The 25,254-nt window shown below is 31.7% G+C and overlaps 2 protein-coding genes across 2 annotated transcripts in view; one reads left to right on the top strand and one right to left on the bottom strand.

Moving 5' to 3' along the window:
• LOC145330089 (acidic phospholipase A2 CM-II-like) overlaps window positions 1–5,198 on the bottom strand; it is a 100,364-nt gene extending 95,166 nt beyond the window's left edge. The window contains exon 1 of the mRNA XM_080174668.1: window positions 5,193–5,198. The gene's annotated coding sequence lies outside the window, so the exon portion shown is untranslated. The remainder of the gene's footprint in view (window positions 1–5,192) is intronic.
• LOC145330091 (ADP-ribosylation factor-like protein 4A) overlaps window positions 1–22,791 on the top strand; it is a 47,803-nt gene extending 25,012 nt beyond the window's left edge. The window contains exons 2-3 of the mRNA XM_080174670.1: window positions 20,325–20,587; window positions 21,121–22,791. Coding sequence (XP_080030796.1) covers window positions 20,325–20,587; window positions 21,121–21,346 — 489 coding nt within the window. The 3' untranslated portion in view covers window positions 21,347–22,791. The remainder of the gene's footprint in view (window positions 1–20,324; window positions 20,588–21,120) is intronic.
• Window positions 22,792–25,254: the final 2,463 nt, after the last annotated feature.

Below are 25,254 nucleotides of genomic sequence, written 5' to 3'. Positions count from 1 at the left end.
TATTAAACATAAGAATGGGGGGAAATTATTTAACATCCATTGTATCAACCCTGTATCCTAACCAAACATATTACTCACACACTGTCTTATCTATGACGATACGGCATTGTAACATAAATTCTCAAGGCATTATTATTAGTAGTAGCGGAGCTACTCTATAATTACTCAGTTTACAGTATATACTCTATAGTATCTTCTACACAGTCTATACTATATAGTATCTTCTACACAGTCTATACTCTACAGTATCTACACAGTCTAGACTCTATAATATCTTCTACACAGTCTAGACTCTACAGACTCTACACATTCTATATTCTAATACAGTATCTACACAGTCTATACTATATAGTATCTTCTACACAGTCTATACTCTTCAGTATCTACACAGTCTAGTCTCTACAGACTCTACACAGTCTATATTCTAATACAGTATCTACACAGTCTTGACTCTATAGTATCTACACAGTCTAGACTGTACAGGATCTACGCAGTCTAGACTATAGGGTCTACACAGTCTATACTCTACAGAATCTACACAGTCTATACTCTACAGTTTCTACACAGTCTAAAAGCGTTGTATTCAAAGGGTAGGGAAAGAAGAAAAATAGTCTAAACCCTTCCAGATACCCATGTAAAGCTTCAATAAAATGAAGTTTACATCAAATTCTGAAGCTACAAACAAACAAAAACTTTCAACTTTATATAACAGGATATAGCTGTGTTACGTATAGTCAGGATTATTCTTGTTATGTAACAATTTTCTTGGAAAAATCTTCATTATGTATTACACAAAGAAAGAATGGGTTATCTTCTCTCTCTCACTCTCTCTTTATCCCTCTCTCTCTCTCTCTCTCCCTCTCTTTCTTTCTATCTCTCATTCCATCTTGTCCATTCTCTCTCCCTCTCTCTCTCTCTCTCTCTCTCTCTCTCTCTCTCTCTCTCTATCTATCTCTCTCTATCTCTCTTTCTTTCTCTCTCTCTCCCCCTCCATCTTGTCCAATTTGACCAACATAAAGATCAATTTGAACCGTGAGGTCAACAGCAGGGACATAGGGATAAGACAATTGATGATAAATTAATTCCCCCCCCCCATTTTATAATTGCCCTTAGAAGCTTGGTTATATTGTTTGGTGGAGAAAGGTTTGTAGAATAATTATTCCTCCATTGTGCTTTCCCTCATCCTAGGTCAAAAAGAGGTTTATTATTTTCTCATTTTTTCTACGGTTTTCAAGCTAGTCCCCCTCCCCCTCCTTTTAGGCCCATTAGTTGGGCCCTCCTCTCTATAAAGGGACAATCTAATGAATGGGTCTAATTTAAACTTTATAAAGGATCTTAAAAAAGATAAGAATTGGGGTTTTAAATTTTTAATTTTCGGGAAAGGGGGGTGGTATAGGTATAGATACTCTCCCCCCAAAAAAGTTAGAAACCATCCCTGGATCTGTAAGAAGCTTCACTGTAAATAAGGCCCATATCTTTTAAAATCTAGCTCTATGTGTTGCCTTTTCATATCAATTTTTTTTTCAGTCGCTCACTCTCCCTATTTCTCTCTTCTCTCTCTCTTTTCTCTCCTCTTTCTCTCTTTCACTGGCCTAATGTCAGTCCTTATTTACCATTCGTTCTCCTTAAATTACTTTGCCAGTTTAGGTAGTTAACAATAAGGTAGAAAAATATAGGATTTGTTGAATTTTTTTGTGAATTTTCATTTCTATTATTATAGAAAAAGATCAATAAAAAAAGAATTTAGCCAAAATTTTTGTGAAAAAATTTCAACTGAAACTAAACTTTAAACGAAACTTTTGATTCTTATTTAAACCCAGATGGAGAGAGGACATTGAGCTGTTTATTACTCAAGTCCCCAAAGTTTTAAAATAACATTTTCTTATACGTTGGCTGAACAACTTTGAGGACTTTAGGGAAATTTAATTGGTTAATTCATTAAGTTGAGTGTCCAAATGTTTAAACAACTAATTTTAATCTACAGAAGGGGTACTTGGTTGCATCATCATAGGAGAAGTACATCAATTTATCGGCCATTGTCTTATCCCTTTATATCCCTGTATTAAACCTAATTTTTCCGCCATTTAGAAGGTAACCCTTCAACGGGGTTAAAATTACCTCAGATTGAAATATCATGAAATCTAACAATAAAGAAAATATCAAGAAAAACCCAAGGGTAATTATGTCCCTATATTGTGCAGATTTGCCAGGGATAAAGCAATGGCTAATTAATTGATGTACATCCTCAGTGATGATACACAAAATTACACCTTCTGGAGGTTACAATTAGTGGTTGAATATGAGTTTTAAAGGATAATTTTAACATATTTTTATGTATATTTTCGTATTATAGGTATGTTTTATGAAATCTTTGAAAATGAACCAAACAAAGGGAATTTGAATATGGTAAAAAAGGACCGGCAAAAGATAATGAACGACATTCGATAAGATTATGATTCAGTATAATGGTTTACTGTCCATATCTATCTAAACTGAATTGCTGTTTTTTCTGGTTTTTTTAAAGAATGTTGTTGGGCTGATATAGCTGCGCTATTGCTGGACATATTTGTCCTTGTTATTCCCATATTTGTGTTTATTCCCAGGAAGGAAGGGGATATTGGTACCCAAAGTTTTATAAACATGAAAACATTGGGTTATTTAATTTCAATTGGTTAGCTTGAACAAGTGGTGTCAAAATTTTAATCTTCAAAAGTGGTAATTTTGTTTTAATATCATTGGGGATGTATATTAATTTTTAGTCCATTGTCTTATCCCTTAAGATCCCTGGGATGCTCTTCCTTGGTTAGCACAGGGCGGTAACAATCCATGTAATGATGTTAGATTACATCAAGGATAAGATAATCAACACACACATACACACATTCCAGGGACCTAAAGGGATAAGACAATGGTAGATAAATGCATGTACTTCCTCAATGATTATACACCAAATTACCCCTTATGTAGAATACAATTTAAGGTTAAAAAGTTAGGACACTCGGCAATGATTCAACCAATCAAAATTCAAAAGTTGTTAAGTCAAAAAATAAGGAAACTGTAATATTAAACTTTGGAGACTATTGAAACAAACATCCCAATGTCCCCTCCCTCCTGTATACATACACACACACACACTTAATTGTACAACACCCACGCTCAAACGGACAATTATACAGAATTTCAAAAATGGATGGCTTCGCATATAAGCAGTTAAAATCAGAGAGAGAAGGGACAATGGGCTGTTTATTACTCTAGTCCCCAAAGTGGTATAAAGTTTTCTTATTCGTTGGCTTGATAAATTTGGGGACTTTATTGGTTGGTTAACGAAGTTGAGTGTCCAATCGTTTCAACCACTAATATTAATTTAATATGGAGTAATTTTGTAACATCATTGGGGACGTACATCAATTTATCGGCCATTGTCTTAACCCCTGTATATCCCTAAGTTTAAATAGTGTTCCTATTTTGTTTTTAGTGTAGCTTTTCTATGACTACATTTCTAAACTATCTTTTTGACGATAAATTAATGAACTTCTTTAATTAGTCAAATTAGACCTTCCTAAGTTTGAAAAAGTTTTAAATCCAACAAATGAAAGGAACTTGCATCTAATGTTTGGGGATCGATTATTACATAAGGCCTTATCGTTTTAGGCATCATTAATTTAAAATTATTTACAAAGAAAATGAACATACAGATAATAGAGTTGCTGCACTATCAAAATTTATCCCTTTATAGTAGGATTTCTCTACGTGGTTTAATATCTATAAGACGTTTCTAACAATAATAGTTAAGCTTTATGGAGAGACGTCTTAACTCATTGCATTGTAAGTACAGAAAAGCTTCGCTTTAAAAAGTGTTAAGATAATTTAGGTTGAACTAAAAATCAAATAGCATGACAATGCAGGGATGGAGGGGACATTGGGCTCTTATTTACACTAGTCCCCAAAGTTTTATAGCAACTTTTTCTTATTCGTTGGTTTAACAACTTTGTGGATTTTATGCAATTTGATTGTTTAAGTGTCAACGTTTCTACCAATAAATTTAATCTATAGAAGGAGTAATTTTGTGTATAATCATTAGGGATCGACATCAATTTATTTGACATTGTCCTATCCCTTCAGATCCCAGATGACAATGACACCACCAAACAAAATTATTTTAAACCTATGTAATCTCTTTCTTAATCTAGTTTTTAAAAAGCGAATCTTTTCTATAATAAGTAGGCTTTTTGAAGCACAACTTCTTACGTTTATTTTAATTAATTTTATATTCAATGTAGATATGATTAAAGAATAAATATCAGGGATCTAAAGAGATAAGACAATGGCCGATAAATTGATGTACATCCCTAATGATAATACACATAATTACCTCTTCTGTAGATTACAATTATTGGTTTAAACGTTTAGACATTCAACTTAATAAATCTTTAGGGATTCGCACTTATGGATGTTGTCATCCTTGCAAGCCTTAAGAATTTAAAACAACCCCCACCTTTTATTGTCTTACTTGTTGAAATAGTGAAGGACATTTTATTTTTTAATAGCGTAGCTACCATAATATTAGGTGACTGTACGTTCATCTACTGTATGGCCAGAAAACGTATGCTAACCCACTTAAACCAGGGTGGGAGGGGATATTAGGTTGTTTATTACACTGGTCCCCAAAGTTTTATAATAACGTTTTCTTTTTCGCTAGCCTAACAACTATTGGGCCTTTTATTAGTTTTGATTGGTTGGTTTATTAAATTTTGTGTATCATTATTGGGGATGTACATCAATTTATTGGCCATTGTCTAATCCTTTTAGATCCCTACATTTAAAGACATATTTTCTTAATATGTCTTTAGTTTATTTAGACAATGTTGTCAGATTATTAAAGCTGCGCTTTTCATGGATACCATTATCCTTGTAATATTTTTGTTGAAGTATTTATATGTTGAATTATAAAAACAAACATTGCTTGTCATAGTCTAACACCTCCCTAACTTAACAACAAGGTTGATTTTATGAAAGGTTTTAAATTTCTAAATTTTATTTGAAACTTGTTTTTTCCAGTATGGCTTCAAACCCGATTAATATCTGCTGGATTAGAACCGGTTCTCAGCCATACTGAAAAACCATCTGTAGCATCGTATTACAGATAATTTTCCACGAATATTAAAATAAAAAATTATAAAATTAATACCAGTTTTGTAATCTTAAATTTTTTTTATTTTAATAACCGCGGAAAGCTGTCTTTAATATTAACGTTTTATTATTTTTGGATAATACACAAGATAAACAAAAACTTAATTAAAAGACATAAATAGCTTTATTTGTGGAAAAATTAATGTTTTAATTTTTAACCATAAGTAAAAATATCTTGACAGAGAGATTTTCTCAATTAAGGGGCGTGTCAAAGCCCCCCCCCCCCCCCCTTCAAATAATAATGTATCATCCACCCTTTGCTAACGCTCATTTCTCCTTTTCATAACCCCACCCAAATTTTTTGCCCCCTCCCCCCCTGGCTAGAGTATAAAACCCAAGGCCTAACCAAATGCGTGAAACACCCTAACCCCCCCGGGCCGTCAAGGATTAGGCATGAAGACTCCTAGTTTGATTTGACACATACATAACATGATTATAATTGATATGTTTCAATTTTAAAGAATCAACTTTTTTAGTGAGCTAAAGTGATATAGCACTTGACAATAAATTGTTATAAAACACCAATAATGATAAACAAAATTACTCTTTTAGTAGGTTAAGATTAGTGGTTGAAAAATATGAACACCACGTATTCATCCACAAAGAATTCTATAAAATATCCAAAGTTCTTGAGCCAACCATTTAGATAAAACTCTGGGTACAATTTTTTACAATAGAACATTTCTGATTAAAATATTTGAAAAGCTTTCCCTTTTCCATGGGGGAACCACCCTGAAAGAAGTTGTATCAACTTTTTTTTTTATAGCTAGCCGGTTCTTTTAGTAAGTAGTAGATGTACAATTTTTCATAGAATTCAGATATGCAATCGGTTTTTTTGTAGACCTCTTATTTTTTAAGTAATTTAAGTTTAAAAAAAAAATAATTAAGTCGGTTTTAAGGTACTAAAACGCAACAAAATAAAAGAAGAAAATGGTCAGTAAGAACAAAAATAGTAAGATCTTTAATTTGACACCTTACTTTTAAAATTCTGTTGAGTAATTATTGAAAAAATCTATTTTTTTAACCTCGGTATAATAAAAACTTTAGACCTAAATATTTTCTCAAACAGACATAAAAAACATGGGTTCATATATACCATTAGAATCAGAAAAATATTACGAATCCATTGTAAGCAAAATTGAAAAAAATTAAAAAATTAAAAAATTACAGAAATGGCCAATTATTTTTTTTGTTCAGACAACACTATTGTCTTCCCTTTTTTACCCCCTCTTTACCCCCTCTTTACCCCCTTCCCATTTTTATACTCAATTGAAGAATTAAGACGTTGCCTGTACAACATAATATGATATTTTCATATAATTCCTTTTATTGTAGTTTATATACTATATTGTAAACTTTTTTTTTCAATTTTGCTTACAATGGATTCGTAATATTTTTCTGATTCTAATGGTATATATGAACCCATATTTTTTTATTTGTGAAATAATAAAATTAAGTTCAAAGTTTTTATTCTCGTGGGTTTAAAAAAATCGATTTTTTCAATAATTACCTGACAGAATTGAAAAAGTAAGGTGTCAAATTAAAGATCTTACTATTTTTGTTCATAATGACCATTTTCTTTCTTTTTTTTGTTGCATTTTAGTACCTTAAAATCGACTTAATTTTTTTTTTTTTAAACTTAAATTACTTAAAAAATAAGAGGTCTACAAAAAAACCGATTGCATATCTGAATTCTATGAAAAATTTTACATCTACTACTTACTAAAAGAACCGGCTAGCTATAAAAAAAATAGTTGATACACCTTCTTTGAGGGAATGATGAATATATAATTTTGACAACACATGAGACACCATCAATTTTTTCGCTTTTTTTCAAACAAATGCATAAGAAAAAAATTGCTAGTATTCATCCTTCAATAGAAACTAGAAAGGTAGATAAAAAATGGTTCCCAGATATTGAAAGTTTTCAAAATAGTTTTAAGATTGTTCTTGATCTACCTATAACTTTATATTATAAAGGATTCCTTTTTGAACAATACATACGCACACTGGTAAGTTGTACAAAATTATTCAAATGGAATCTAATAGATAGTGATATTTGTACTAAATGTTATGTAAAAAATGATTCAGATCATGCAATTTTTTTCTGCAAATTTCCGAAATACTTCGCCCATTGTCTTGCTATTTTTCTAGATGAATTTATTTCCAAGGTTGCCCTGAGTTCATTTTCCTTAAAGAAAATTTCTTTCTTTTTAACATCTATTATGAATGCTTTAAAGGTGACGATTTTGCTCAAATTTCGATGCTCATTTTAGCAGCTAAAGACAGGGCGCTAAAAATTAGTAAAGAACCTTGTCTATCAAGATGGAATGAAAACAATTATTTTTCTCAAACATTGCTTTTAGCTCAATTCTGTTCAAAATTATTAGATAAAGGTGGTATATCAACATATCTCATTGAAAAATTTATTAATTTTGTTTTGAAATATAAAGACAACACAAAATATTTTAGTATTTGATTTTTAAACTGTCTCCAAATATAACTAGATAATTTTTTTACAATATATTATAATATCGCTTGTTATTATCAATTTATGTGCTATTTTATAAACTGTATATATTAATAATCCAAGACTATGTGATTTAATTATGTATAGTTTGTTCTTAAAGGAATAAATTATTAAATAAGAAGACATCAACATAGCTTAGTAGCTGGAAATTAATCAGAAAAAAAAGGAATCACTGTGTTATTAAAAACTCAAGAAAATCAGAGATAAAATTAGTTTCTTGCCCTGCATTTTGTAACAGTTTGAAGGAAAATTGGGTTAGGAGAATTGTATGGGCATGCAGGTTGTTTTTATTCCAATTTGAAATACAGTCTTCTTTGCTTAATTTGAGTGATTTGTCTTTTGCAGCTAAAATAAGATTGGATAGTTGAGTATATACATTTAACGAGAAATCATCATAATACATATTAAATAGGTAAAAGCTTTCTTTTAGAAAAATAAATTGAGGTTGTCCATTATTATACTTAATATCTAAAAAGACAGCTAGTTTATGAATAAAATAAGAAGGAAATATACAAAAGAATAATGCATGATCTGTATTGCTTTCTGTATTACATTTGTTGCAAATATTTGAATCGACTAATTTGAATTTAAATAGTTTATTTTTGCTTGGTAGTGTGCGATTCAATTGTTCTAGATAAAAGTTTTTGAAATGTAATAAAATTGGTAAATTAAAAAGTTTCTTAATGGTAATTTCAAAAAGTTCCTTGTCAGGAAAGAACAGTTTGTCTCTTTTTCTTGTCATTATAGAAGGTAATTCTATGTCAATTTTAGATTTATACATTTGTTTGAAATGAAAAGAATAGTTATTTATCATATTTTCGTAATATTGTGAATGCTAGAAAGGATATTAAAATTATTTCAACAATTTTGGTCATGTGATCAAAATTTGAATTTTCCTTCTACTATTGCCCCCTCTGGGGGCGAAGTAGGTGGAAATTTAAATTTTTGTCACTTGACCTTAATATTGGTGAAATAATTTTGAATGACCTTTCTTGTATAAGCAATATTAATAAAATACGATACTTGGTTTTGTCTCATTCTCTATCTTTTTCTTAAATTCAAAAAAGTCTATCAAAAAATTTACATCATCTAAGGGTGAACAATAAATATCTCTGTCTTTTTTTCTCTATATTTCTTCCCCCTCCCCCCTCCCTCACTTTTCTGTCTATTTCCTTCTCTCTCTCCTCCTCTTTTGTACGTTCATTTATACAATAGAGATAACCTAGAGACAGCACAAGGGAATTTTGTTTACATTATGTATCAGCTATAAATTGTTGAATATCTTAGGTTAAAGCTTTCCTTGGGTGAAATATTTAAAGAAAATATTTCCTCCATCATAGAATGTGAAGCGTATGACACAACATATAATAAGTTAGTTATAAATAATTTAATTTCTTATAATAAAGTTATCTTTCTAAAAATTATATCATTGCAAAATTTAGTTGCAAATAATGTTGCCTATAGGGCTGTATTTCATATACAACAAAAAGTAAACAAAGGTTTCTTTTTAAGAAAAAAATGGGGTCAGATTGACCATCTATGTCTAATGTTTATACCCACATCAAATATTAAATTATAACAATGTACAGTAGAGTGGATCAATTTTGGACATTGAATTTGTTATCAACATCTACAGTTTAAACGTCATATAAGAAACCTAAATATAAAAAATTGATTTTGTCCTTGAGGGGAAATGGGGGGAAGGTGTTTCCATGCATTAAAAATTTTAGAAGTTTATTCTGGAGGTGCAACTTTTTTTCTTTCAAAGTATTGCTTTATGCATCTTTTTGAATTTGTCTTGTTGATTAATATAAGAATATCAAATTGGTTTTAAAAAATACTCATCCAAGCATGAAAAATCTTAAATTAAATGTAAAATCTCTTGGTTTTTAAATTTATTTATGGATTTTTCTTGCTAGGATCAATAGTTTTAAAAACAGATTTTTTATTCTTATTCTACTTTTCAAGACAAAATTGGAAAGGTGCATAAAGCTATACTTTGAAAGAAAAATAATTGCCCCCCCCCAAAAAAAAAAAAAAAAATTCTCCCCACAAGTGTCTTTCTAAAAGTTTACATGCATCAGCGAGCCTCCCCATTATTCAAAATATTTTCTTTTCATTTTTTGGTCTCTTATATGATGTTCAGACAGAAAGTGTATGTAGCACATTTAAAATTAGAAAATCATTGAAAATCAAGCCACTCTAATGTACAGCATTTATTTCTTCAATTCCACAGTACAAAATTATTCCTGTATTTAAATTTAACATATCATATAGGAAAAAATATTCTTGTATTTAAAATTAAAAATCATGTTGGAATTTTTTTTACAATTTTTGAATTTTTTAATAATGTACAGCAAATTATTTCCTTTTTATCTCATGTTTTGAAATTTATAAGATAGTTAGAATAAATTACAGAAATAATGAAAGATTTAAAGAAGAGAGCGTCAGGGGGGGGGGTCGAGGGGGGTTTCCCCCCTCAGGAGAGGGGGGGTTGAGGGGGGTCTCCCCCCTCAGAAAAAGCTTGGGCTTAAATCTTTCAACAAATAAAGAAAACAAAATTATTTTAAAAATTACTTTTTTATCTTAAATATTATTATTTTTGTGACACTTGATTTTGAATGACAAAAAATGTTGCAATAAATATTACCCACTGCACTGTATGAAATGTTAAATTAGAAATCAATAATGATGTTGGAAAATTTATTCTCATTTTATACTCTGAAAAAAGGAATTGACAAAAAATAATAATTTTTATTCCAAACTTTTAAAACAGCATGCCTATTTCTTATTGGTTGACACTCAAATTAAAATAAAATAATGAATATTATTTCAAGACCAGAAATAAATTTGAAATAAATAGTTTTCTTTCCCGTATATTTTTTATTCCAAAATGCCAAGAATTAATTTTGAAATAAAATAATTTTCTTTCCAATATTTTTATTCCTTTTTCTTATTGGACGTCATTTTGTGTCCAATGAGAGACTAGTGTTTAAATATTTTAAAGCTTATTACAGCATTTATTTTGAATATGATAATAGCAACATTCTCACATTAAATGTGATAAAAGAGTTTCTTGTTCTTTACCAACAAGTACTTTTCAGTTACCTAATGGCTTTAAACTTGCCCGAAACTCAGGGATCTACAGGGATAAGATAATGTCCGATTTATTTATGTAAATCCCCAATGAAGATACACAAAATTACCCCTTCTGTACATAATGATAAGTAGTTGAAGTATTTGGATACTCAACTTAATGAGTCAACCAATCAATATTTCATAGAAGTCCCCAAAGTTGTCACGTAAACGAATAACAAAATAAAACTTTGGGAACTATTCTAATAAACACCCCAGTTCCCCTTCCTCCCTGATAATGTACCTGCATTTTTAATTATAGGTTGTATTATATTAGGTTCAGAGATTTTCTTTCTCATTACTTAATAACCCTAACCTAGCTATTAGGATACTTTCTTGGGAATTAAGAATAATAGTATAGTCCTCCCCCCCCCCCCCCCCCCCCGATTATCTAAAACTGTAAAAAAGCTCAAATCCGGGGAGGTTTTCCTAACCCTCATTAACCTAACCTAAAATACAGTATGTATTAATGTAATAACATCTCATCGTAAACAGCTTTCCGCGGATATGAAAATGTACAATTAAAAGATGAAAACCAGTTTTGTTAGGTCAGAGATTTGTAGAATACTGGATATAATGCGTTTTATATAAAGTTTTTATATAATTGTGTAGGTTAAGTAAAGTCACTCAAGAGCCCGCAGGGTTGAGTCTCCTTCCAGGGGAAAGAAACAATTAAGAGTATAATGAATATTTTTAAACTTAAGCTTACTCAATTTCTTTAAAAAAATATAATTTGGTTCAAAACCATTAAAGCTACCATTAAATAAAACGACCTTAAAACAAAATAGCGAGTCAATTGAATTTAAATAAATGAGAAAAAATCAAGGATATATGCGTCCATATCAAAGAAAAAGATATGGTATTTAAACAAGCAGATCAAAAATTACTATCCTTATATATAGTAAGTTTTTTTTTACACGAAGCTTAATATTTTAATAACTGCTGAACCGATTGAGTTCTGCGTTTTTGTTAAGCTTCACATGGGTTCCGTAAGGTTTCAGTCATTTTATTTTAGTTTTAAGTCTTATGATGGGTTTAGGCTGTTTTTTCCATTAAGAAATAAAGATCCTCTAACGAATTTAACTTAAAGACCAATTACTTAAGATAAGATTAAATGAAAATGAAAACGAGTAGAAAAATAAATCCTCTAAGAACACAAATTGCGCGTATTTTCCTATATATTTACACCCAATTTTACAACAAAAATTCATCAACGGCTAACCTCCCATTAAATTGATATTTTTTTAGAAAAAAAACACCCACTGAAAAAAAATGATAAAAACAAGGCCACTTGTAAAAAAAATATCTGGATTATATCTGTTTTTCAAATATATTTTTTACAACTTTTTGTTTCCAGAGAGAAGGGACGATAGTCCCCAAAGTTTTACAATAATGTTTTCTTTTTGGTTGACTTGACAACTTAGGGGACTTTGATTGTTTGGTTTATTAAGTTGAGTGTTCAAACGTTTCAACCATTAATTTTAATCTACAGAAAGGGTAATTTTGTGTGTCATCCTTCAGATTGTATTGTAATTGTACATCAATTTATAGGCCATTGTCTTATCCCTTTAGATCCCTGTGTTGTTTCAGCTTATCAAACGAAATAAATTCTTTTTCTTCAAATATCGAAGGTTCTCTATAATACTTGATGATATGTCTGTCCAAATGTAATGTACAAATGACGTCGTACTTATATTACAATCTTTTTTTTTTAATTATGCATAATGCTTAGAAATCTAAATGATTCTTTTTGACTATTTTAATTTTAATTTAAGGTGGGGGATGGGGGAGTCTCTGGGGTTAATCTCTTTTCGGATGTCACAGACAAACATCCTGTTATTTATATAAGAATAGCAATGTTATTTTTTAACAAGGGACAAGTTTTTCTTTGGGTGCAACATCCCCGTGTCTCTGGTATGAAGAAACAATAACAATTTTTATGCACTGAAAAGTTCACAATGAACATTTTTTAAGCAAAGCTTTTCTACAATTTGGGTAAGTTCGTCTGTCCGATAGCTTTAAATGGAGACTTGAAACCTTGAATAGTTATTTATTACATCGTATCATAGACAGCTATCCGTGCATATAAAAATAAAAAAAAATAATACCAATTGTGTTAGCCCCGAGTGGCTGAAGGTTACCTAATTTTTTTTATTTTAATATTCGTGGAAAATTGTCTGTAATGCGATATTATAAATGATTTTTCCGTATGGCTGGTAACCGGTTCTAATCCAGCGGATATAAATTGGTTTTGAATCCATACTCGAAAGGCAATTCTTTAGTTTTTACTGAATATGAAGTAAGTTTCCATAGCTGCGCTACTAGTGAAAGTAATCATTCAAGTAAAATAATACCAGGGATGGAGGGGACATGGGACTGTTTATTACACTATTCCCCAAAGATTTATGATAACGTTATCTTATTAGTTGGCTTAATAACTCAGAGGTCTTTTACTGAATTTTTATTGGTTTTCTACGTGAAGTGTCAGAACGTTTCAACCACTAATTATGATCTACAGAAAGGGTAATTTTGTGTATGATCATGGGGGATGTATATAAAGGGGGGGGGGGGCGAAAGTGACACTTTTTGAAACCAAAACTAAAAGTCAACAAAGGAACTCAACTAAAAAAAGAGTTACAGGTCTGAGATTTTGCATGGCAGTTGCTTTATAGGGGTAAAATATGGAACTGTGAAGAAACGGCGGCGCAACCGCCGAAAACCGCCGTTTCCCGCCGAATTTTTTTTGCCTTTTCTCGGCTGTTTTCGGCGGTTGCGACGCCGTTTCTTCACAGTTTCATATTGTACCCCTATAAAGCAACTGCCATGCAAAATGTCAGACCTGTAACTCTTTTTTTAGTTGAGTTCCTTTGACTTTTAGTTTTGGTTTCAAAAAGTGTCACTTTCGCCCCCCCCCCTTTATCGGTCTTTGTCTTATCCCTTTAGATCTCTGAAATAATACACACATATTAAATCTTATGCAAATTCCTAGAAAAATCAGAGTTCAAGTGACAGTTTTAATCCTAATAATGAAAAGTAGATCTGGTTTTTCAATTCAATATCTTCTAAAATCATAATGTTCTCTTTTTTAGTGAAGCTTAACATAGGAATGGGATGGATCTAGGCTATTTTATTTTTCGATTTAAGATTTGGGATGTTTTTAGGCTATTTTTAGATTCTAGTAATGTACAAATTCAAATGGATCTAATCAAACTGGAAAACCAAACAGATTAAATATAATAGGATTAAATAAATATAAATAAAATCTTCCCAAAACCTTTATAAAACTGTCCTGTAAATGAGAACTCATACTTCCTGTTTTAGGGTAACTTATGTATCCCCTTAATCCCTGGATAAATCTTATTACTTGGAGTCCAAATCTGACAGGGGAAAAGGAAGAGGAAAATTACATTTAATTAAAAATTCATTTTCCCCCCTTCCCCGATCATATTTACAACTTTTCATAGCATGGATAACTCAATGCCCGATGAATTGATGTACATCCCCAATGATGCCACACAAAATTACCCCTTCTGTATATTAAAATTAGTGATTAAAAAGTTTAAACAGTCAACTTAATAAATCAACCAGTCAAAATTCAGCATGAGTCCCTAAAGTTATTAAGCCACCGAATAAGAAAACGTTATTGTAAAAAATTTGGGGACTTATGTAATAAACAGCCCATTGCCCCTCTCTCTGTTTTCAAAGGCAACATTTAATACAAAAGAATTGATAGGGGAATATGATCTAATCGGCAATTGTACCATCCTATATTCCTGAACCAAAATTGTGTAATCTCAAGATAAAAACAAGAATGATTCTATACAAAGTTTGGCGACATAACATTTACGATAGCCTTTAATATCATATGATGCATTTTGATAGATCATTTATTACAACATCGTTTTCTTATTCGTTGGATTAACAACTTTGGGGATTTTTACTGAATTTTGATTAGTTGGTTTACAAGTTAAGTGTTCATACGTCTCAATTATTAATTTTAATCTACATAAGGGGGTAATTTTGTGTATCATCATTAGGGATGTGCATCAGTTTTTCCGCCATTGTCTTATCCCTTTAGATCCATGTTTGCATTTATATTTTTTAATACAAGGAAAAGTGCTGGAAAACGTAGCGAGGGAAGGAACTTTTGAAGAGATGCAAAGCATCTCTTTAAAAATGCATCATTTCGTGCCACTTTTTTCCAAGCAATTCAAATGGGATTCCATTTACATTTTTTCATTGTTTTTAATTAAAAATGAATCAACAAAAGGGCTGAAAAAATCTAAAATGGTAGATTTTAAAGAGATTAGTTTTAAACTTTTTCTTTTTTTGTTGGTTACATAAGGGTAGTTTAATGAAGAAAATTGGAATTATTGCAGGGAGAGAGGGGACATTGGGCTGTTTATTACACTAGTCCCTAATGTTTTATAATAATGCTTTCTTTGGGGGCTTTTATTTAATTTTGCTTGGTTTGTGTATTAAGTTAAGTGACCAAACGTTTCAACAACTAATTGTAATTTATAGAGGGGTAATTTTTGTATCATCATTGGGGAATTAAAATATTCAAAATTAAGAGCTAGATACAAAGACATATTTTTTTGGTAATAGCGACTTGTACATGTCTATACACCAACCTATAAACGTGATTAGCGAGGTGTGAAGGTATTTTCTTTTTGGATATAGCGACTAGTGCATGTCTCTACACCAACCTATAAACGTGATTAGCGAGGTGTAAAGCTATCCTTTTTGGTGATGGCGACTAGTGCATGTCTATACACCAACCTATAAACGTGATTAGCGAGGTGTAAAGCTATCCTTTTTGGTGATTGCGACTAGTGCATGTCTATACACCAACCTATAAACGTGTGTAGCGAGGTGTGAAGGTATTTTCTTTATGTCACGCCTTCCAAATATTTATTGTCTGCTGGAAAGATCAAGCTAATATTAAAATAAAAATCTTTAGTAGATTTACGTTTTAAGTAGTAATTAAAAAATAAGCTATGATAACCTTTACTGTTTGTCATAGTAACAGGATATATATCTGTCACTCTGTCTGTAGGTTAAGATCTCACTCTCCGATGAACCGATATGGTTCTTCGTTAAAATATAGCTTCTTATAGGTCCATGGCAGGTTTATAAATATTTTGGGGAAGGGCACCTCCTACCTCCCATGAGAAATTGCTACAACAAAAATCCCCCAAAAACTATTTTTTATCCTTTCTTTACAAAACCTAAATCTAAAGTGGGGGATTGTCTTAACCCTACCCCCTCTCTCAAGTGTCCCTAGAAGCCTCTAGGGGCGATAAATTATGCTACAATTTTGTTTTTATGATTCTCTATCTATGTTTGTTTTTGTGAAGGATACATCTACAATACTACATTTCTTATACATACAACAAGTAAAAGTTAGGGATCAAAAGGGATAAGACAATAGACGATAAATTGATACACAAAATCATCCCTTCCAATTAGTAGTTGAAACGTTTGGACACTCAACCTAATGAACCTCAACCAACTTAAAGTTGATAAGCTAACAAATAAAAAACGTTAAAATAAAACCTTGGGGACTAGTGCAATAAACAGCTTAATGTCCCCTTCCTCCCTGGTAAAGTAGACTTTTTAATTTTTTGTGGATTTTAAAAAGTAAAAATATATTTAAGTTTCACAGCAGAACACACCTACATTTGTGCACTAATTTTAGAGTAGCTGCGCTACTAAAAAGTGTTATTTTAGTACATATACCTAATTTTTACTGGCCCTTAATGAACCATTTTTTGACCGTAATATGGGACGTAATTAGGGACTTGCAAATATCTAATGGCTATAAAAATAAATTGAAAAGTGTACTTTTTCATAAATAAACACACTACATCCTATTATATACCTAAAGTATCTTAACATTAAACTCCCTAATTGTAGTGTATAGAAGGGGTAATTTTGTTTATCATCATTAGAGAATGAGGATTTACATATTTACAATGTTCTATAGATTCCCTTTTCAAAATCTTAAACTCGTGTGAAAATGTATGCACAGCTTTTTAAAAGCGAAGCTTTTCTATAATTAGGGTCGGTCCGTCCGTCCGTCCGTACGTCCGTCCGTCCGTACGTCCGTCACGGATAGCTTTTTTCGTTAATTTAGACATGTTAGAATTGTCCTATCGATTTCAAATTTTGCATGGTGATTCCTTTAGTAGTTAGGTACGATTTAGAAAGCGTAGCAACTCTACAATCATTACCAAAATGTCCGTACGTCCATTTTAAACATGTTGATTTTTTTACTTTTTTAAATAGCTTTTTTCGTTAATTTAGGCATGTTAGAATTGTCCTATCGATTTCAAATTTTGCATGGTGATTCCTGTAATAGTTAGGTACGAGTTTGAAAGCGTAGCAACTCTATAATAATTACCAGAATGTCCGTACGTCCATTTTAAACATGTTGATTTTTTTTACACTTTTAACAACAAATTTGTATGTGACCTAATTATCCGATTGGTCTGATTTTTTGTATACTGATTCCTGGGACAACAAAGTACAATATTATAAGCGAAGCAACTCTATAATCAAGTCCTAAAAATGTAAGTATGTCCATAATCATTATCCTCTATCAAGCAGTTTTTCAACAAATTTACTTACAATTTTGCTTTGACTCTTATACATTCGCATTCTGATTATTCAGTTCTGACATTATACAAGTGTTAATGTTCGTTTGTCCTACCGTTTCAGAGCTTCGCTTTTATGGATGTTGTCATCCTTGTTTTGCTAGGAAAGGATGAGAGGGGGGGGGGGGTGGACTCATTTCACTCGCGAGAATTGTCACGCAAAAATGATTTTAAAGCAAAATTAACCAACCACCCTTCCCTCCCTTCCTTTCTTATTTTCAAATAATAGGCAGAAAGGGATTTTTAAATTAGTCAAAAATCCCTCCCCCTTAAAAAAATTCTCCATTTGAAATAGCCTAAAACTTGATTATTTTTATTGAAACAATAGTTGACTGCAAGTTGGGGATCAATTTTTCTAACCATTTTCGAGATCTATTTGTATACACTTTAATTTAGAAGTATATATGCTTCTTTATTCTTTTACGATACATGAAATTGTAGAATTTATAGCACTTATTTCTCTCCCTTTTTCCCTTATTTTTCCGTGTTTCTTTTGAAAGGAACAACTCGACTCTTCATACTCTTATGAATGGTCTTTAAATGATACCATGCCTTTTCAAAAGAAATAAACATACACATATATGGGGGGGGGGGGCCCGGGGGGGGGTCGCTGTTTTTAAAAATAAGCTTATTAAACGAATATTTATAATACACAGTAGAATTTCTTATTCGTTGTCTTAACAACTATAGGGACTTTTATTGAAATTTTTTGGTTGGTTCATTAAGTTAAAACCACTAAATGTAATCTACAGAAGGCCAGGGTTTGTACATTTATTGGTCATTGCCTTATTCCCTTAGACCCGTTGGTAAAATTAGATTGTGCTTTTTAAAGAAGCCACATAAATATTTTTTACAAAAATTCAAAAATTAAATTTATAAAACTAGTCTGGAAGACGAAGTGTAATTTGTATGTAAAATAGAATAGATATTTATAAATAAGATTCTTTTTTCTCTAAATTGAAAACCATAATTTTGTTTTAAAAATGCTGCTTAAACACAAATTAAAGTCATAAAACACGAAATGATAAGAAAATAAGACAAAAGAATTGTTTTTAATATCTCTGTCTGCATAAAATTATATTTTCCAGTATGGCTTCGAAACCGATTTCTATCCGCTGGATTAGAACCGGTTCTCAGCCATACTGAAAAATGTAATGTATCGTATAAACAGTTTTCTACTAATATAAAAATATACAATCATGATATTAAAAACAGTTTTGTTAGCCCGTGCCTTTAGCATAACTGGTTTTAATCTTATAATTGTATGATTTTATATCTACGGAAAGCTGTTTATGATACGATGCGATAAATAACTATTCTTGGTTTTTCCCATTGCATTGTGTTGTTTTAAATCCCAAAAACAAACATAAATGAAAAATAGGCATAGCTGCTCTATAACTAAGGTTTGTACAGAAAGGGTAATTCAATGTATCCTCATTGGGGATGGACACAGGGATCTAAAGGGGTAAGACAATGGCCGATAAATTGATGTACATCCCCATTAATAATTCACAAAATTACCCCTTCTGTAGATTACAATTAGTGGTTAAAACGTTTGGACACTTAGATTAATGAACAAAAAAATCAAAATTAGAAAAATGTTCTCAAGTTTGTCAAGCCAACGCATGAGAAAACGTTATTACAAGACTTTGGTTACTTGTGTTGCTAGTATAGTTTAAATTATTGGTCAATACTTTCCCCCATGGTCAGGCGGGGGGGGGGGGATGAAGTAAAGTCATAGCCAGCTGGGAGAAACATTTTATCAGGGTATGCGAAAATCTTTCACAATACCCACGTATTCTATATCCATTAGGTTGGGACTCTTTTTGTTATGGCCAGCTCTAGCTCCACGTTCAAGCACATTTTATGTATCTTGACCTGCTATCTAAAGAGAAAGATTAATTTAACTCCATTGTACTATCCCTTAAATTATCCGAGCTAAACTTTATAATAATTTGAAGGGTTTAAATTATAATTGATGCCTAACTTTATGGGAAATGTTGGAACGTAACAATTACGGTTTCATTTAATTCAATTTAAGCATTATTCAATTGATGGGTTTGGGGGGGGGGGGTTGAGGGTTGGGGGGTTAAATTAGGTATTCAGGGATGGAGGGGACATTAGTACCCAAAGTTTTTTTTTTAGGGGGGGTGGGTTATTATTTTCTAGGGGTGGTTTCTCCTTGGGTGGTGGTGGTACTCTCCCCCAAAATAGTTATAAACCATTCCGGGACGTATGAGAAGCTACCCTGTTAAGGAGAGCCCGATCGGTTCAGTGGTTAGCGAGATCCTTCGGTACACACTAACAGACAAACAGACATCCTGTTACTTTATTATAAACCAATGGTTTAAATCTACATAAGGATTAAAAGAATAATTTATCGTCTATTTACCTATCCCTACAGCCTTGTGTGTCTTAATTGATATTTATGATTAAATTATGGTTATATTATTACAGTCAAAAGTTGATTTATTTTTATAGGGTAAATGTATAGGCTTGCTAAAATCCTAGTCTGCCTTAGTTTTATTTTGTTCATTTGTTATTACATGCTTTGGACATTACCAAAAAACCCTTAGAATTATTTGCATTAAATTTAAAGGAATATTTTTGAATTTTTGCCTTTCTATAATGTTTCTAAATGTATCAAATACTTAATTTTATGGGGTATATTTATAATTGGTACCTTTTAAGAAGCTTCAGTGTGTAAAGGAGAACCATATGGGTGCAGTGGTTAGTGAGATCCTTCGCTACACACAGACAGACAGACTTATATACTATAAATCAATATTTGACAAACTCTTTTTTTTCAGATTCGTATTGGCGCGGAAAGCGGCAGCAAATCTCACAACTTCTTGCTGTGGGACGTGGGCGGCCAGGACAAGACCCGGCCGCTGTGGCGCAGCTACACCCGCTGCACGGATGGCATCATCTTCGTGGTGGACTCGAGCGACGCGGAGCGGCTGGAGGAGGCGAAGCTGGAGCTGCTGAAGATTTGTAAACTGACGGAGAAGCACACGGTGCCTATTCTGGTGTTGGCCAATAAACAAGATTTGCCGTGCGCCATGGATACTGCTAGGAATGGAGTTTATTTCATTTTCATTGTAAAATCACTAAAAGATAAAGAAAAGGGAGGGGGGCATATTCCCCAACAGTTTAAAATATGTTTTTTTTGTGAAGGGTGGGGGAGGGATGGATTTTTTAAGGGACTATTTTACATAAGCTTTCCAGGAACATTTGTAAGCTTCTCTGCAAATTGATAATTTGAAAATAGTTATTGCATCTCATTACAGACACTTTCTAAAAGAAAAATTATTTAAGATTAAATCCAGTTTTGTTAGCCCCATGGGGCTAAAGGCCCAGACTAGCAAAACTTGTGTTAACTTTATGTTTTTTATTTTAATATTCATGAAAAATTGTCTTTAATATGATGATATACATAACTTTTCAGTATGGCTGAGAACCGTTTCTTATTCAACGGATATTAATCGGGTTTTAATCCATACTAGAAAGCCCTTTACAAGATCTTATTGGTCATACTAGAAACATAAAAATATAAAAAATAGATCACTTTTACAAGAATAATGAAATAAACTCTACTATTACCAACAGGTTAGAAAAAGGCCTTGGCCTAGGTGAGCTTGCCCGCGGAGTGGGCTGGTCAATCCGCCCCTGCTGCGCCGTTACCGGCGAGGGGCTTGAAGAGGCCTTAACCGGCCTCCACGAACTTATCCTTAAGCGCCGCAAGTCCTCAACGCACACTGGCCGTGCGCCGAGCGCTAGCAAAGTTAAGGCCAGTAAAAAGGTGCAAAGATCCCACAGTCATCATTATTAAAACACACGTGAAAGTATTTTGCAAAGTTTAAAAAAATGTGTCTCTATGCAACGTGCTTATAAATATCAAAATCTCAAGATTTTTGAGAATTATATTTGACACAAAAAAAGTGTTTTTATTTAAGCTGTGATAATATTTATATTTATATGTTTATACCTTTTTAAAATAAAAAAAATATGAAAGCCAAAGTTAAAAAATTCTAGAACAAAAGAGGTATGAACATACAAATTAAAACACAAAACAAATCTACCACATTAAAAAAATCAGTGAAAACCAATGGAAAAAAAAACACACAACAATCTCCAAAGACTGGCAGATTAAAAATTCATTGTTGAAATGTTAAAAAATCCCACCTTTTAGTGTATTAAGTTTAATGCTTGTGAAAATTTAAAAAAAAACAATGGCTTCAATCTCAAACATTTTTTTGACACTTTTCAAGGCAAAAAAATTTGAGAAAAGGAAGTAGTGATTTAAAAATTCAAAGCGTTGTATTTTTTTTATGTAAATGCGAAATTTTCGTATGAAAATTATTGTTTCTGTTCGTTATTCATTCAGAAGCGTGGCACCCCTGCGCTACGTAGTTTTTTTTCTATCTTGACACCCTTATTTTTTTTTGTAGCATAGCTACTCTATAATTTTATCTTGTTGTCTGCATGTAATGCTTCAAGTTTGTCGGTATAATCGCACATTTTAATTTTATTTTGTCCTTTAATTGTCAAATATTTAATATTTATTCATGGAATCATATTATATACAGCTTTCCGCGGATATTTAAATGAAAAAAGATATAAACTGGTACTATTAATTTTATGATTTTTATTTTAATATTCGTGGAAAACTGTCTAACACGATGCTACACATAATTTTTCCTTATGGCCGAGTACCGGTATTTATCCAGTGGATATCACAATCAGTTTTCGAAGCCATACTGGGATAAAGTTTTAATGTTGGACGCAAACGTTCTTGTTTTTGAGTAGCGAAGCTACTATATTATTAATTTATTTCATGTTACTAATATTCGTATATTAATACTCTCAGAATCAAAAACTGTAGAAAATTGTGAAATTATGTTATTTTTATGAATGTAGAAGAGGGGAGGGGGGGGGATTGAAGATATCTCGTAATACATTTGGTATAAGAACTATCAAGGTGGGGAGGGTCATCCCACACACCCCTCCCCCCTCAAAAAAAGGAAAAAAAGAGTGTACTAAGTTTTTTAGGAAATTAAACATGTTGTTTCTAAGAGCCCCTTGCTATTTGTATTACGAGACATCAGCAATATACCCCTCCCCACACTCATAGTTATAAACAGGGTGTCTAAAAAGTGTCAATATTTTTTTTTGTAATTACGGGGTGTCCACCAAAGTCCTCTAAATCCTACGTTACTGTGATCTTGTGTATATATCTTAATATTTATATGGTTGAAATAAAAAATGTTAAAGTGATGTTTATGTTTTTATTATATCCTATTACATAAAGTAGAAAGGTTTTTGTCTGTAGCTTTCGATAACATCTGAACCGATTGAGTTCTCCAGTTTTTGGAAGCTTCACATCTTTCTTAGGGTGGGTTTGAGCTATTTCATTTTTTTATTCAAGTCTTGGAATGGTTTGACTATTTTTTATCCCTTTTATGTAGACCTCCTCCTAGATGCTTAGGTCGCAGCGGCTAGTTATATGTATAAGTATTAAGGATTTTTTACCTGTCCCTTTAGATCTCGGTAACCACAGATCTGATAAGAGTTTCTCATATTTAGGGAGGCTTCACAAAGATATTTTATGCTCTTTTATATTTAAAAATAAGTTTTATTGTTTAAAGCTAATTTTCTGCCTCTTAAACCAATGAGAAACCTCATTGGAGTATGTCGATCAAGGACCTAAAGAAATAAGACAATGGCCTATTCATTGATGTACATCCACAATGATGATATACAACTTAATGAACCGTACCGAATAATTAAAATTCAATAAACTTGCTTAAGTTGTTAAGCCAACGAATTATAAAACTTCGGGGACTAGTGTAATGAACAGCTCAATGTCTCCTCTCTCTCTTGATATTACAATTAAATTTGTTTTTAGATATAATTTAGTTTAAAAAGAAAAATTATTTTGATGCTTTTCCTAGGGAGAGCGGTTACATTGAATTATAAGTTGCCCTTCAAACTTATGTTATCTCATTCGTGGGTTAAAAAAAATTGGCACTTTTATTAAAAAGTCCATTGTCTTATCCCTTAAGATCCTTGCGTAGCAGATTAAATTATAATAGGATGAAATATTTTTGAGTGTGTGCATTCAGTTTTGCACATTTATTAAAATATAATCAGAATCGCAAATAATTACGCTCCTTTTAGGGATAAGATAATGGCATATAAATTGATCTACATCCCCTAAGTTAAAATACAAAATTACTCCTTTTGTATTATACAATTAGTAGTTGAAACATATGAAGAAATTTTTTTTTAAAAGTACCCAAAGTTGTTAAGCTAACGAATAAGAAAAAGGTATTAAAAAAATTTGGGGCCCAGTGTAATAAACATCCCATTGTCCCCTCTCTCTCTGCAAGTCCCCAAAGTGTTATGATAACGTTTGTTATTCGTTGGCACTACAACTTTAGGGACTTTTATTGAATTCGATTGGTTGGTTTATTAAGTTGAGTGTCCAAACGTTTTAACTACTAATTGGAATCTATATAGGTGGGTAATTTTTGTATATAATCGTTGGGAATGTACATCAATTTATCTACCATTGTATTATCCCTTTAGCTCTATAAAAAGATGCTCATTCGTTTTATTCTCAAAATAAAAAAAAACGCCTATGTTATTTCTTTTTAGCAATTATCGCATATAAAACAACATCCGGTAGTGATTTTAAGCGAAAGTGCAAGCTCACCCCATGTTTTAATTAGATTACGGTTTTGGATAGCCTGATATCTAGTTGCCGAAAGTGTACGCAGTTTCCTGGGTGTTTCCTCATCCTAGCTCAATATTTACTACTAGCTACAAATCTCCAAACTTCCCTTAAAAAAATCAAAATTTGAATGTATAAACGATTTATACATTATACATTTGAATTTTTTAAATTTTGATTTTTTTTTGAAGTTTGAAGCTTTTTTAGCTAGTAGTAAATATTGAGCTAGGATGAGGAAACACTCAGGAAACTGCGTACACATTCGGCAACTAGATATCAGGCTATCCGGTTTTGGAATAAGGTGTTTTATCAAATCAGCAATGTTTCCACGAATATTAAATAAAAATCTTGACATGAAAATTAATTAATTTTGTCAGCGCGGGCGTTTAACCCCTTGGGGCTTACAAAAGTAGTTTAAATCATATGATTTTTATATCTGTGTAAAGCAGTCTATAATACGATGCGATAAATAACTATTATTATGATTGCAATTCTGACGGCTTTGTTATGAATTCGATTATGATATTTTGAACAATAAGTATACACTTGTGAAAATGATAAAATCCCTCGAATTTAGCATTGGTTAAGGGACGATTAAAAATGTTAAAAATTTGATTTTTTAATGACGTAGCTACTCTATAACTGAAGCATATTTTAACATTATGGTACTCTTTAAAAAGCGCAGCAAAATGGATATAGGATATACGTGGATATATTGACAGGGGGAAATTTGTCGTCAATTTAGCTTGCTAATATGGACCTCATTTATTGAACAGTTTGTTCATCCAGTAGGACGGGAGGGGGTGGATAGAGGTATCGTTATTTTAGCCAACTATTTCCTCAGATTACATGAAAATCTGATGCAAAATCCAAGAAATAATATATTGATTAGCTCATCTGAGAATATAGAATTAGATAGGTCATCTGAAAAACCTCAAAAAAGGCAAACAATCTGAAAAGCTTCAGAATTGATCTAAAAAACAAATAAATAGCTAATCTGAAAA

This window comes from Acartia tonsa, chromosome 10 (assembly GCF_053477335.1).
Source record: "Acartia tonsa isolate MP-2025a chromosome 10, ASM5347733v1, whole genome shotgun sequence".
In the NCBI taxonomy this organism is placed as follows: Eukaryota; Metazoa; Arthropoda; class Copepoda; order Calanoida; family Acartiidae; genus Acartia; species Acartia tonsa.
This window is presented reverse-complemented; position numbering and strand designations above follow the sequence as displayed.